The sequence below is a fragment of the Microtus pennsylvanicus genome, chromosome 4 (assembly GCF_037038515.1).
Source record: "Microtus pennsylvanicus isolate mMicPen1 chromosome 4, mMicPen1.hap1, whole genome shotgun sequence".
NCBI lineage: Eukaryota > Metazoa > Chordata > Mammalia > Rodentia > Cricetidae > Microtus > Microtus pennsylvanicus.
In genome coordinates this window covers 116929385-116943861 of record NC_134582.1, presented here as the reverse complement: position 1 = coordinate 116943861, position 14477 = coordinate 116929385, and the positions used below count along the sequence as shown (strand labels likewise).

Below are 14477 nucleotides of genomic sequence, written 5' to 3'. Positions count from 1 at the left end.
ATTTTTCATATTACTGTGCATGTACACAGGCAAGAACACAGGAGTGCTGTACTGAATTAACTGCTTGGTAAATTTTAAGCTATTTTTTTCTGAGTTGTTTATTTCTTCTATATAGGAGGAAATGAGTCTCAACCAGAAAGCCAGGAAGACCCTCGGGAAGTGCTTAAAAAAACATTGGAATTTTGTTTATCTAGGTAAGGCTGTTTGTAATTTTTTTAATGCCTAATATTTCTTGTATTACACACTGGTTATGGCCACAAATGTGAGTTTTCATAGTAGTATGTTTATAACTAACTAATTTCATGCCTGTTTATTCACCAGAAGTTTTATAGAGAACTGGTGATGACCCTCAGGCCAGGGATGCCGAAGAGTTTGCCTCAGATCCATTTTGGTGACGATTGTCTAGACTTCACTATGGATTGTTGCATAAGCGCAATATGCCATAAATGAGTCCTCCATAAGAGCCTTCAGATAAATGGCCAAAATACTGCTGTAGCGGGCTGGTTTGTTTGCATATATTGCCCACATTTAGGTATATGTTTGACTTTGTTTACCTTAAATGACATTTTGTTGTTGTTGAAAAATGTAGTAGAACCTTTAAAGTAGTGATGAACCTTTCAGTTAGTAGACGTGTGGATGGGTTTGAGTAAGAAGGTAGGTAACTAGCCACAGGTGAAGTCCCCTGTAGCTCTGAGGACACCAAGAGTTCCTGTTTAAGATGAATGAACAATGCCTGGGCCTCCTTTCTTCCTTTTTCTCATCATGACTTAATACAGTACTGAGTTTTAGCAAATGGTATGGTGTAAAAATGAGTCCCAAATTGTGAAGCCCAGCTCCCTGCCATTCATAAACCTTGGTGTAGTCCTCCCATAGCTGTAAGTGTTGTCACCTGAGTCAAGAGATAAGCCGTTTCCTCTCAAGTGAGTTACTCTGACTGTTTGACCTTCACTGAGAGACACTGTAAAAAGGCCTAGCAACCCATTACTGTATTTTAGTTTTGTGGTGTTTTGAGATTTTCTGTGTTACATTACACATAGTCTTTTTCATGAGAATTTGCAGGAAGCATTTTCTTTGGCCCACATGCCAGGAACCTTTTCCTAATTGCTGGTGGTGTGCTGTACCTTCTGCCCTGACTGACGGTGCTGATCCTTTTTCCTTCTTGTTACCTATGGCACCTAGATGCCAGAGCCAATCTGCAGTGCCTCTAACATGTGTCCAGACTTTATGGTGCATTTGGGGCACTAACTTCATTTTAACCTTTTTATATTTCTTGTGGCTTTTAGCTGGATTTCCTTATTGGAAAAAAATGTGCAATTTTTAATAAATTGCTCAAATACTGTCCAGAACAAAGGTGAGCTATAGCTGCATTTTTTTGTTTTACTTTGGTTCTTGTGACAGGGTTTCTTTGTGTCGCTCTGGCTGCCCTGGAACTTGCTCTGTAGACAAAGCTGGTGTCCAAATAAGAGAGAGATTCACCTACACCTGCCTCCCAAGTGCTAGGATTAAAAGCATGTGCCACCATGCCTGGCTATAACTGCATTTTACAAGAATTAATCCACTGGCTACTTTTGATTGCATCAAATGAGCAAGTATCAGATGGAGTTTAGACTCCGCTCTCACCCCAAACCTGTCCCACACCACATTGATACCTCTGGTGAAACTTCTTTTAAAGAAATATTAGTTAAAAGAGTTTGCTTTCTTTCAACAGGGAGAATCTCGCTAGCGACATGTATCTTATCTCCCAGATGGATAGTGACCAGTATGTGCCAATTACAACGGTAGCTAACCTTGACCACATCAAGAAACTGAGTACTGATGTGGATTTGATTGTTGAAGTGCTAAGATGTAAGTAGATGCCTATTTAAAGTGAAAAGATTGTTGTTGTCTTCACATTATCTGTCTTACTAGAAACCTCTTCACCAGAAGCCATCAGATAGACTTATGGGTACCTTTGTGGCACTTAAGTTTTGATGAAATACTATGATTTTTTTTTTCCTTAACTATTGTGAATGAAGCTGTTTCTTGGAAATTTGACACATAATGTGAATGTTTAAACACTCCACAGTAAGCACTATAAGTGCTTTAGGGATACAGTGTTACCTTTTGTATCAAAATTGTGCTGTATTTGTATGAGTCCTTCTTTACAGACTTTGCTGTGATATGTTGCGTTCCTTTTAAGTCAAATTGTTTTTCATTATAAAAATTCATTTTCTGTACTCAAACTACAAATTCCAGGTGAACGATTTTTCCTGTTTTTTTCCTTGGAAGTGCTGTGGATGCGGCACAGCTGTATACAGTGGCTCTTCACAAAGAATATGTTGTGCAGTGTGCCGCATAGGCCAGCACAGCCATATTGCTTGCAAATGTTTGTATGTTTGGACATTACCGTGTCTGAATGAAAGTCTTCTCTCACAAACTATCCTCTTTGTGTGTGTGTGTGTGTGTGTTTGTCTATGCTGCCCTTTCCCTATGCATTGATGAGACAGTTGTCTGAAAAGTTTTCTTGTGTGCATTGGACTTAATAGTATTATTAAAAGAGCTTTAGATATCTTCCATTAGAGCTTTGTTGGATGTCTTTTAAAATTTATCATGGGGGGGGGGTGTTTGTATGTGCCACTGTGCTACATGGAGGTCAGGACAAAGTTTGGGATGAGTTTTGGGGATTGATCTCTGGTCAATGGGCTTGAGCGCTTAGTGCCTTTACCTGATTGAGCCATTTTGTCAACCTTTTAATTGGATTTTCTAGTCACAAATAAAATTTTTTGTTTTTCTCTCTTTATACAAAAAGCTGAAGACTGAAGCATAATGATCAGTAGGAATTTGAAGTATTAAATGACATTTCCTAAGGCAGTAGTTTACTTTCCAGTATTGCCGTTTAGAATATAGACGTGAGGAGTGTAGCTGGGTTTAATTCCATCCGATCTAGTTTAAAGAACCATCAACTTGGCTCTGTCTGTCCATACTACACTAAGTCTGTTTATTGAGTTATTCTTGGGTATTTGACAGAGCTGTCAGATTTTACTGTAGGAAGGAGAAAACCATTAACCCTATGGCTAGCACTTTTAGTATTTCATCTGTTTGATCTACAAACCATCACCTCTTTGTGTATATTTGGTAGCTCTTGCAGGATCTTTTAGATTAACATGTTCCTTCATTTTGAAAATTCAACATTCTAGATGGGTTTAAACGGTTTGGTAGCTTGTGTTGGTTGGTTTTGAACATTTTAATAATTTGTCATGTGTACGGGTTTCTCTGATGAGCGCTCATATATACTGTTGGAGTATCATGTAATGTGTGTGTTTTTATCATTTTTTTTTCTTCACAGCATTACCTTTAGTCCAAGTGGATGAGAAAGGAGAGAAAGTAAGGCCAAATCAAAACCGGTGCATAGTAATATTGCGTGAAATATCTGAGTCTACCCCTGTGGAAGTAAGTCATCCCTCTACTTGTGGTACTTGACATTGTCCTGAGATGGTGTTGTTGTTGGCATCTGTTGACATGTGTATTTCATGTTTTTGAAAGGGCTTGAGAAAAACTGTTCACAGAAACAACGTTTTCCCAGGGTGTATACACTAATAATTACAGTGTGATTCACTTGTAGGAAGAATAACTGCCATGCCTTTTGGTCTCAGGATTCCTCTATATATTTAAATTTTAAAAAATAATAGGGTTTGCATATTTCAGGAGTTTGAAATTGAAGATTGAATGGGTTAAGAAATAAGAGTACTAGGTGGGGAGAGTATATGATGTTGCTCGCTCTTTATCATTTTTAGTTTGTTTTGTTTGCTTCTGTTGTTTTGCTGTTCTTGTTTGTTTGGGCTTGGGATTTTTGTTTGTTTTGTCTCCGTAGGTATAACTCTTTTTGGTTGGGTGATTGGTTTAGTTTGGTTATTTAGAGGCAAGGTCTCATTTTTAAGGGCTTTAACTCATGATCTGCCTTACCCACCTGAATGCTAGTATTTTAGGTTTGTGCCACCATGATTGGCCCTGATATTTACTATCTTTAGTGCTTTCAGGCGTGTCTGGTCTGCAGCCCACCACCTGCATGCAGTATGTGGTAACTAGGATGCCATCTAACACAAAACCATAAACTTAAAATGGGATGAGAATTTTATGTTTGTGTTTGGTTTTTGAACCTGGTTGATGCTGTTTGCTTTGTTGCAATGTCTGAAGGTTGGGCAATTCTGTCTCTGACCTTTCTGTCAGGTTCTCTTTGTCTTTTTGCCTAATTCCTTTGAGATAAATTATGATACACACTTTCAGGACACATATTGGTACTGAAAAACCTTTTTTTCAACTTTAGTGTGTTTGAGAGAATCCTGATTTGGAACTCATTAAAGGGTGTTTGTTTTGGTTTGGTTTTTGATTTTGGTTTTTGAAGTTTTGTTTTATGGGATTTTGTTTTCTTTTCTCTTTTTTTCCCCCCTTTTATTTGTTTTGTTTTGTTTTGGCTTGATTACGTTTCAGGATTGGAGTGTTTTTGATTCCTGTATTTTAATCACATTGTTCTCTTCTAATCTGCATTGTTTCTGCTGAAAAACACCTGTCAGCGTTTTCCTTTGTTCCTGCCCATTACATATCTTTTTCTCTGGTTCCTTTTTCCTTTGTTCCTCCCCATTACACATCTTTTTCTCTGGTTCCTTTTTCCTTTGTTCCTCCCCATTACACATCTTTTTCTCTGGTTCTTGGAAGGTTGTATCTTTGTTTAAGCAGTTTGGTTATAGATAGTATCATGCATAGCTTTGAAGGTGATCACTCTCAAGCTTCCCCTTCCTGGGCCTCTGAGATGGACTTTCAGTAACGATTCCGCTGTTCTTGTCTATTAACATTGCCATTTGTTTTATTATAAGGTTAATCTGATTGATCTTTCTCATTATAGCCCAACTTTTTGTTTCTCTATGTGATTATTACTTTACTAGGTACTGAACAGTTTTGAATTCCAGTAGATATTCTGAGATGCAGTTAAGATCCTCTGTGTGGTGTGCACATGTAGTCCCAGCTACTCACGTCTAAGGCAGGAAAGGTTATTTAAGCCTAGGAGTCCAGGCTATTCTGAGCCAAACAGCAAGATTCCCAGCTCCAAAACACAGGCAAGAAATTATTTGGCGCCACTTTGCTCTCAGCACATTTGTAAAGTGGCTGAGAGCGGCTTTCCTACGGGCGCAGGCGCACTCTTGTTCACTTGCTCTCTGTTCTCTGAGCTGAGGTTTGCCACTCTGACTGCCCAGTGAGCTGGCTGTAGGGTTATTCTGCCTGGCCATTTTAGTTGTTTAGTTTCTGGCCAGTGGCCTAGAGAGAACCCTCCACAAAGCTCTGGAGACTTGCCCATCCTGCGACCTGGAAACCCTAGGCTGGGCACTGTTGGCCCACTCTATTCATGTTCTCTCAGGGAAGGCTCCCAGCCTGTTAATGCCAGGTGTTTAAAAAGCCTATAGCACATGTTTTATCTTTCCACTTGTTCTATCCGGGACTGTAAATCTAGTTCAGGTTTGGCCAGAAACAAAAGTTCAGCTAACATTTTTGTTTTTCAAGCTATCTTTTAAAATAAAATTGTGTGTTTATCAGCCTACTGATAAACACTATTTTCTTCCTCCCCCTCTTCTGGTAAGGATTCATGTACCCCAAGTGGCCCTGAACTTGACTGTTCTGCTTCCACCTTGAGTGTTAGAATTACAGACATGTACGACAATGTTCAGTTTATGTGCTCCTGGGGATCAAACCCAGGACTTCTTGTGCGCTAGGCAAGGCATGCTACCAAGCCAGCTACATCCCCGGCCCTTACTGTTCATATTCCAGTTCCTTGTGAGGAGGGAAAGCTGTCGGTAATGACTTCCTCTGTGGCATGTGATCCTGCGGTGCTCCCTGCGGTGTTTCTGAAAGAGGGACAGAGCTGCACCATCGCTGCAGCGTAGCATGGGAATACCTTTGCCCCCTAATTTGATGAGGACCAGAAGTAGCGAAAGTGAGGACTAATTTCTAACTTTCTTTGTTTCTTATAGGAAGTAGAAGCACTATTTAAAGGAGATAATTTACCAAAATTTATAAACTGTGAATTTGCCTATAATGATAATTGGTTTATTACCTTTGAAACAGAAGCTGATGCACAGCAGGTAAGTGCATTCCTTTGCCAGCCTTTGAAGTACATAGTTTACCATCAGTGAATACATAGCAGAAGTTAGGATGCTGAGCCTCTAGGAACCCACAGGTGTATTTCTGTGGCACTACCGAAAGCATGTCACATTACTTCTTTAGTGTATGTGAGGAAACAGTCTCAGGAAATCAGATCTGGTCTCAGATCTGAGAAGAGAAAAGTGGGAAAATTTTAACCTACCCCTGACCTGTGAAGGGCATCTATTGTGTAGCCAGGTGCTTTTAAAGGTATTGAAGTTTTGTGCTCTTAGAGGAGGTATCTGATTTAGGGAAAACATACCAGCAAGTATGAATGTTAAGCTGTGCGATCAGACTTAGAAGAAAAAAAAATACAGAAAAACCTGAAAGAGCAAAAGGGAAGAAGCACCGTGTGGTGCATCCTTGCAGCTTACCTGGGGAATCGGAGAGGTGAGCACAAGAGAAACAGGAGCCTCTGCATGAAGTCGGGGCTTGATAAAGATTTAATTTGCAGATGAGCATGGAGCTATATAGTAATAATGGCTCGAATAGTTCAGTCTTTTTCTTTCCTTTCAAGCACTTCCTTTCCTATACTACATAATCCCAGTTTCAAATTGGGATTAACATGAGGGAGGAGGCATTCCTTTTTTGTTTCTAGATCAGGAGTCTTAGTTTGTTGCTTGGGGAGGCTCATATGATATTTATTAATACTTATAAAATTATATTTAAATATTTAAAAATTTTGCAATAATTTGGGGGTTCAGGTACCATAATAAGGATATTTTTAGGGATCTGTGTCTGAAAGGGTACCAGGAATCAGTCACCCTTTTGGAACCTGTCTGCTGTAGTCACTCATACATATGATTATTTGAGCTATAAAGTTAATTTACAAAGTTGACAAAATGGTCTTTTGGATGATCTTACCCCTAGGCTTACAAATACCTTCGAGAAGAAGTCAGAACTTTTCAAGGAAAGCCAATTAGGGTAAGTAAGACCATTGCTTATTGCTTCTTCTTCTTCTCCTCCTTCTCCTCCTCCTTTTTTTTTTTTTATCTGATCAGCATTCTTAAATGTTATAATTGGAACTTAAATGTCTCCAAACAGGCACGGATAAAAGCAAAGGCAATAGCGATAAACACTTTTTTGCCAAAGAATGGATTTAGACCTCTGGACATGAACCTTTACACGCAGCAGCGCTATGCTACGTCCTTTTACTTACCTCCAGTGTACAGCCCCCAGCAGCAGTTCCCTCTGTACGGCCTGATTGCCCCCCAGACGTGGTCAACAACACATAGTTATCTCGATCCACCCTTGGTAAGTCTTTTTCCTTCGCTTTTTTTTTTTTTTAATTTACTTAACAGAGACTCACATTTTAGATTTTGTACTAGGCACTTTGAAAGTTTAAAATCCCAATCTAGTAAGAGAACCAGGTGCCTACAGTTTGCTTAGTATCCAGACATGGGGATTATGGTGTAGATTTTAAATTTAATTAGGGAATAAGGATAGAGTCTTGTGCAGTGAAAAACATCGATCCTGTGATCCTTGCCTTCCTGCCTCCTGTCATATTCTCTCTGCGACACAGTGCTGTAAAGACTACCAGTTGGAGGCTAACTGTTGTCCTGAACAGAAGGACATGACATGAGGATCTCTGTCATGGAGGATTCCCAACAGTCCAGGAAAGCAGGGCAAGTGCTCTCTCTCACAAAACCATTTTTGTTCTCAAACCATTTTGTTCTCAGGGTTAGGTAACATGATTAATTTTTGGCCTTTGTTAAGGTTTGTGTTTGAAATTCATAAGTTTATAATGCATACAGTCATTTTTCTCCAGCTTTGCTCTATGGATTCCAAGAAAGTTGGTTTGGATTCATTAATTTAGTGAGGTAGGACACAAAAAATTAACCTTGTGTAGTAAAATTTCTTGAAAATGAGCGGTCCCAGTTAGAAAGGTCTGTAGGTTTGCGTAAGAGATTTGGATGTAATAAAGGTAAGAGAGGATGCATAGAAGATAATGGTCAGAGTGCAGAAATCAAGGGATTAGCTTTGGAAGAGTTCATGTCCAGGATGTGGCTGTGGACCAGATCAGAGAACAAGTGGAGGGTCTCAGGATCAGCTGGAGATAATACTGTTCACTGGCAGGCAAGCAGTGGCAATATAGAGAAGCGGGAACTTGAGACACTTGTTCAGACTTGAAAATGTGGGTCTTGAAATATGAGGATAAATGTGAAAAAATGAGTATGCCCAGGAGCTGCTACTGCAAAAGCAGATACAATCAGAAAGAGGCTTTAAACCTAGAGCAAAGACTGAAGAGTATTGTGTTGTCACTTAACCTGGTTTCATGTTCATGTAAACTTACGAGAAGGGTCAAAGAAAGGAAGCTCTGAGGATAGCGTTTGTGTGCAAAAGCAGCCAGGTCTCTACAGATGAACTTTTATTTCTGAGTAGAGCAGATAACTGGGGGCACAGGTAGTAAGTTGCCCTTATGAGAGAGAGTCCCTATAGACACATGGACTTCTACCTGGACCTTGTAGGAAGTAATCTAGAACGTTTGAGTTAAGAAGTGAGAACATACTCCATTTTTTTAAAGGTAGCTCTTTAGCTGTGTGCAGGACAGGCAGAGTTAGAAAGGAGTTCTCAATGAGACCAATATCACTCCCCTCCCCCCAGGTCTAGAACCCCTGTAGTAAAAAAATGTTTGGTATATCAATACTAAAATTCAAAATTATGTCTATCTCCAAAATTTTGAAATGGCCAGAGGAAAATACATGGAGACATAAGGAAAAACTGTCTAAGTCGGACTCCAGTGACTCAGATAGAACACAACAGAAAGAGTAGACAAACAGGGTTTTTTCACATTTAAAAGCTTCTACACAGCAAAGAAGCAATTCCCCATGGTAAAGACAGTCTGTACTGGGATCCAACAAAGGCTTAATTCCCAGATACACGAAGAACTAAAAAATTAAACACCAGAAGAACAAATAAGTAATTGGCAAATTACTTGCACAAGCCAGGCAGGCAGCACAAGTTTGAGCCTCTAAATACATGCCATTTAGAAGAAGATACCTGGCTTTACAAAGATCTCTGACCTTCATATGTGTGCTGTGGCACATAAACCCCCAAGTATAGATATGTCTTTCACAATAGTACACATAGTATAAATATGGTCATGTGCTATATTTCATATATATATATATATATATATATATATATATATATATATATATGAATGAAAGATTGCTCAACTTTCTTAGCCATGAAATAAATGCAATTAAAAACTACATTGAGACTCTATCATGAAGGAGATAATGGCATGCTGATCTACTGGTGAAGATGCTGGGAAAAAGGATTCCTCGTACATAGTTGCTAGGAATGTAAATTACTGTAGCCACTGTGGAAATCAGTATGTAGATTCTGCAAAGAAAAAAAGTTGAACTGTCATAGAATCTAGTTATATCACCGGTGGCATACATCCAGTGAAATAAAAATCTACAGACAAAGATAGCTGCACATTTATTTTTGTTGTGGTGCACAGGGCTTGGGAATCAATGAGTGAGTAGGTAAAGGATATGGATATACACACACAATGGAATATTATTCAGAATATAAATAGAAAGAATAAAACACATTATTTGCAAGAAAATGGATTGATCATCACATTAAGCAAAATAATGTTACATTCAGACAAATACCATGTGTTTTCTCTCATACATTTGGGCTATAAAGGTCTATATTTCTTTAAAGATGCGAATATAGAAGAAATTCTATTCTAGAGGGAGAAACCAGCATGGAAAAAGAGGGGAAGAAGAGGTGAAGGAGGCCAAGGCAGATCTGATTGAGTACCAGTGTACATGGATGGGAACGCACAGCTGTGTAGGCTGATAGAAGGGAAGATGTGCCTGTCACTATAGAGTGATTTCTGATGAGAAGGAAAGATGCCTTTCCCGTAGTGTGCTTTGTATGAACAGGGACCCTTGGCCGTGGTGTTCCCTTTCCCAGGAGCATCAGAAGAGATCTGGAGTGGAGCTCTGCCTCCTCCTGCTAGTGCTCTTCCCCAGGTGACGCTGCAGTGGGTCACTCTGTCGCCCTCTGTCATACTGTCTAGATGCCTCTCTTGGGGTCCTCAGTCAGCCACTGTTGTTTTACTTAGGCCTTCCTATCCAGGCCCTTTTCTGAGATAGGTATTATGTAAAATTCCAAATTTAAACTAATCTTTTGGTTTTGCCAGTTGTGTTTTTGTTTTTTGAGTCAGGTTCTCTGTATATCCTTGGCTATCTTGGAACTCACTGTGTAGGCCAGGCTGGTCTTGAGCTCAGAGATCTACCTGCCTCTGCTGGGATTAAAGGTGTGGGCAACCATCACCTGGCTGGTTTTACCAGATTTAAAGTCTCCAAAACTTTGGTCTGGATTAAGTGGCTTTTCTAGTGGGTTGTATTTTTTTCCCCTTAACTTTTAAGTTAGCCAACAAAGTGTAATGGGTTTATTACTGCATTTTGGGGCCTGTGTATTATTATACTTTGTTATCATTAATCTCTCTTCTCTACTGACCCTCCCACCACCACTTTCTCCTCTCTGGCTGGTTTCCTTCCTTCCTTCAGATCATCTCACCTGCTCTGTGTTGGCATGTTAAATCTCTTTTCCCTCTTAAAGCCCTTCCTACTCTCATGAGCTGCCTTCTAGTTTCATGTCTCTGCCCCGCACCTACCTACTGTCCCGATCCCCAAATCTAGGTTTCAGATATTAAAGGAAGCATGGTTTCTGTCTTAAGTTTGGTTTGCTTCACTTATAGGATAGTTCTGTTTCCTGACTGTTATAGTAGAGCAGCAGTAAACATAGATATGTAATATCCAAGATACAGCTGTGTCATGCGGTATTCTAAGTTTATTGAGAGCCCTCCATTCTGATTTCCATCTGTATTCCCACTAACAGTCAGTTAGAGCTCCCTACTTCCTGTCCTCACTGGCATTTGTCTTTGTTCATATCTTGGTGGTAACCCTTCTGGCCAGGGTAAGAATCTGTTTTTGCATTTCCTTGGTAGCTTAGGCTGCTGGGTGTTTTTAAGTATTTACTGGCTATCTGTGTTTCCTCTCAGAACTGAGAGTTCAGTTCATTAGTCCATTTATTAGCTGAATGATTTGGGGTTTGGTGTTTAATTTTAGATTTCTTCAAAGATGTTAATCCCCTGTCTGTTGTGTAACTGGGAAATATTTTTTAAGCACTGTAATTTTCATGGACTGTGGAGTTTTGTTAGGGAGTGGATCTTCCTTGACAACTGTTAAATGTTTTCTTTTGTTACTTAAAATTTTGTAATCAGGGAATGATGCTCTAGCTCCAATGCCCATTTTAATAGAGCTTCTGCTTTCCAGTTAGTGCTGAAAAGAACTGCTGGGGTCTCCCACCCTTTTGTCTTCACATGTTCCAGCTATGTAGGAACCTGTGCTTATTTCTTTCATGTTAGTGAACATTCATAGAGACTGGAAGGCCCCAAGCAACTAAGTTTCTTGGAAATAATGTCATTTACTTGGAGAACATTTGAAACCACATGCCCCCAGAAGCCAAAAAGTTAGTGCTCTCACCCTTCCATCTTGTAATTTTGTAATTACTATTGTTATGATTATTCTAAGCCCATGTGCAACAGCAGGAGTGTGGAGTTAGCCTCTCCTTCACCTTTAAAGTGTGTGTGAGTGTGTGTGTGCTCCGTGCATGCCATGTCCAGCTACATACATGCCAGGACAGGTGAACTCTAGAGGACAGAGGACAACTCTCAGGAGGGATCCCTTTGGTATCCAAGTGTCGAAGTCACGTGGTGATACCTGTGTATGCACTGGGGCCACTGAGCCCTCCACACTGAGTTTTACCCTATTTTTATGTTTCAAGATTTTAAAAACTGTTGCATGGTACTTAAAATCCTATACTTAAGCTTTTAAACTTTTAAGGTCATTATGGCCTGTTATTTTCTTGTGAACTTTATTTATATTATTATATTTATATGTTCTGTGCCACTTTAATTACTTGGGGAAAAAAATTTATAGTCTAAAAATAGGATGCTGTTTACAGCAAGTCTTGCACAAAAGTAAACCCTAAAGAGAGAGAGCGGGAGAGAAAAGAAATCCCTGCCAAAGGCTGTGGGAGTGATACCTGCATGGTTAAGAGCAATAAGTATGTGAGAACTTCTAACGTTGAGCTCTTTGAATTGTGTTAAGGTTATTCAGAATAAAGGATCATCATGTCTTGCCAGGCTGGTGGTAGTAACCCTAGTTAACTTAGTTTAAGCATCATCAGCAATGCCTGTATTCAGGACTCCCATGTGAGTTTGGGCAAGGTTCTGTTCTATGGTGTTCTCATTTGATTACTATAAGGATTACCTAAGGAGATAGGGAGAAAATATTTAGCACTAGCTCTGGCTTGAATGCTCACTAGGCGTTGCATTTTGTAATAATCTTGTTTTTCCTTACCCTGCAGTTATTTTTAAGCATAACATGGAATTAACACCTCTGGCAAGAGGAAGACATGATCTGGTTTACCCAAGATACAATTGTAAATCCAATTGAAGTGTCTCGTGTCTTATGTTTTTACATGCCTGTTTTTTGTTAATGAATTCAGGTAACTCCATTTCCAAGTACTGGATTTATAAATGGGTTTACATCTCCGACCTTCAAACCTGCAGCGTCTCCTCTGACATCACTCAGACAATATCCTCCTAGAAGCAGGCAAGTTCCCAGGATGTTTCCGATGCTCGCGACCTTCATTTTCACTGTTCCGGGTTATTTGTAATGAGGGACAACAGAGATGAAATTTCCTGAAGCTTAAAACTGTAATCATATAAATTATATAATATATAATTGTATAGAAAGGCTCAACCCCAAAGCTGGCTGCTAGTAGTAAGGAGCAGATTCTGGCTTGGGGGACAACGTTTACCATGTGTTTACTAAGTAGGAAGCAGATCTTGACATACATATTTCACATTAGCATGCTCATTCTATACTCCTTGATTGCTTTATAACTCAGCATATACAAACATCTCATTTGCAGGAATCCTAGTAAGTCTCATCTGCGCCATGCGATTCCTAGTACAGAGAGAGGGCCTGGGCTGCTAGAAAGTCCTTCAATATTTAACTTCACTGCAGATCGATTAATTAATGGTGTCCGGAGTCCACAGACGAGGCAAGCAGGGCAAACTAGAACACGAATACAAAACCCTTCAGCTTATGCCAAGAGAGAGATTGGAACTGGGCGTGTGGAGCCAAGTAGTCTTGAATCCTCTCCTGGGTTAGGGAGAGGAAGGTAAGTCACTCGCATATTTTGTCAAGCAGATATTATGTACCTATCATGAACTACTAATATTTCACATTTTAATTTAGATGTTTTATAATCATATCCTAATACACTTCAGAAAATTAAATAGAAGGCTGTAAACATCAAAGGCTTCTCAATTCCTCAGGGTAGTGGGTTTTAGAGCAGAGACTTCCGTGTTTTGTTTTGTCTTAAAAGCATAACATTTTCTTTCATAACACTGCAGCTGGCATGTAGGGGCTGTACAGTGTCTAATCTCTGCTCGTCCTGCCTGCAGTCTCACCTTGGCTGTTAGCCCTGGCTTTTTAGGTCGCTGCCTTTAACAGAGGGAGCCTCCAAGGTGTGTCCCACAGATTCCTAGCCTTGCTCTCTTTACAGCTGGTAGTGAGAAGGGCTAAGCTTGTAGCTCACCATAGAGTGCTTACTCAGTATAAACAAGGTCTTATTTCAATGCCTAGTGCTCCACAAAAATAAGTAAAATAGGATTGAGGTGGCAATGGGATATAGTCAGCAGATGCAAGAGTTTGGTAGCCAGGCAAACCAGCATTTAAATTTCATTTTTACTAAACGTACTCATAAACAGAAGCTGCTGTTGTGAAGCAGTGCCATTGGTCACATCATTTCCATCCTTGGGCAGATAGTTCCTTGGTGCTTCTTGTTAGCTAGGGCTCTTTCCATATGCTGTGAATGTGAACTACTGTGCTTCCACTTCCTTCTCCCTGGGACCTCTAGTGCACTTCCTTCTTTCTTGCTTGCTGTCTTGTCTTCTGCCATTCCTCCAAAGAGGTGAGATTAGAAAAGACACAGGTGGGACTCAGAGTTTGCACCCTACCCAGTGTTGACTAGGCCGGCTGCTCATACGGTAAAGCCTGTCAGGATTGCCCTCTGACAGGTGCTGGCCAAGAACCTCGGCCTATCTAGGTTTGGGTCTAGGCTACCACATTAAAGCAGGGGTCACGGCAAAGTTTTTTATTTTAGTGTGCTGAGTGACTTGGGGTGCTAACGGTTGGGATGGGTGTGCAAGGCCCAAGAATAAGACACTAGTGCCTTTTTTCTTTGCTTTACAAAGCATACACTGCTGT

At 40.0% G+C, this 14477-nt stretch overlaps 1 protein-coding gene across 4 annotated transcripts in view; it reads left to right on the top strand.

The window, feature by feature from the left end:
* Positions 1-14477, top strand: part of Larp4b (La ribonucleoprotein 4B) — a 75996-nt gene that overhangs the window by 47916 nt on the left and 13603 nt on the right. For 2 of the 4 annotated variants that reach the window (XM_075970259.1, XM_075970257.1), the window contains 8 exons: positions 116-194; positions 1709-1845; positions 3326-3429; positions 6000-6110; positions 7039-7092; positions 7213-7422; positions 12706-12812; positions 13135-13386. In XM_075970259.1, the coding sequence (XP_075826374.1) occupies positions 116-194; positions 1709-1845; positions 3326-3429; positions 6000-6110; positions 7039-7092; positions 7213-7422; positions 12706-12812; positions 13135-13386 (1054 nt within the window). The remainder of the gene's footprint in view (positions 1-115; positions 195-1708; positions 1846-3325; positions 3430-5999; positions 6111-7038; positions 7093-7212; positions 7423-12705; positions 12813-13134; positions 13387-14477) is intronic. The other 2 variants (XM_075970258.1, XM_075970260.1) reach the window with 1 other exon arrangement.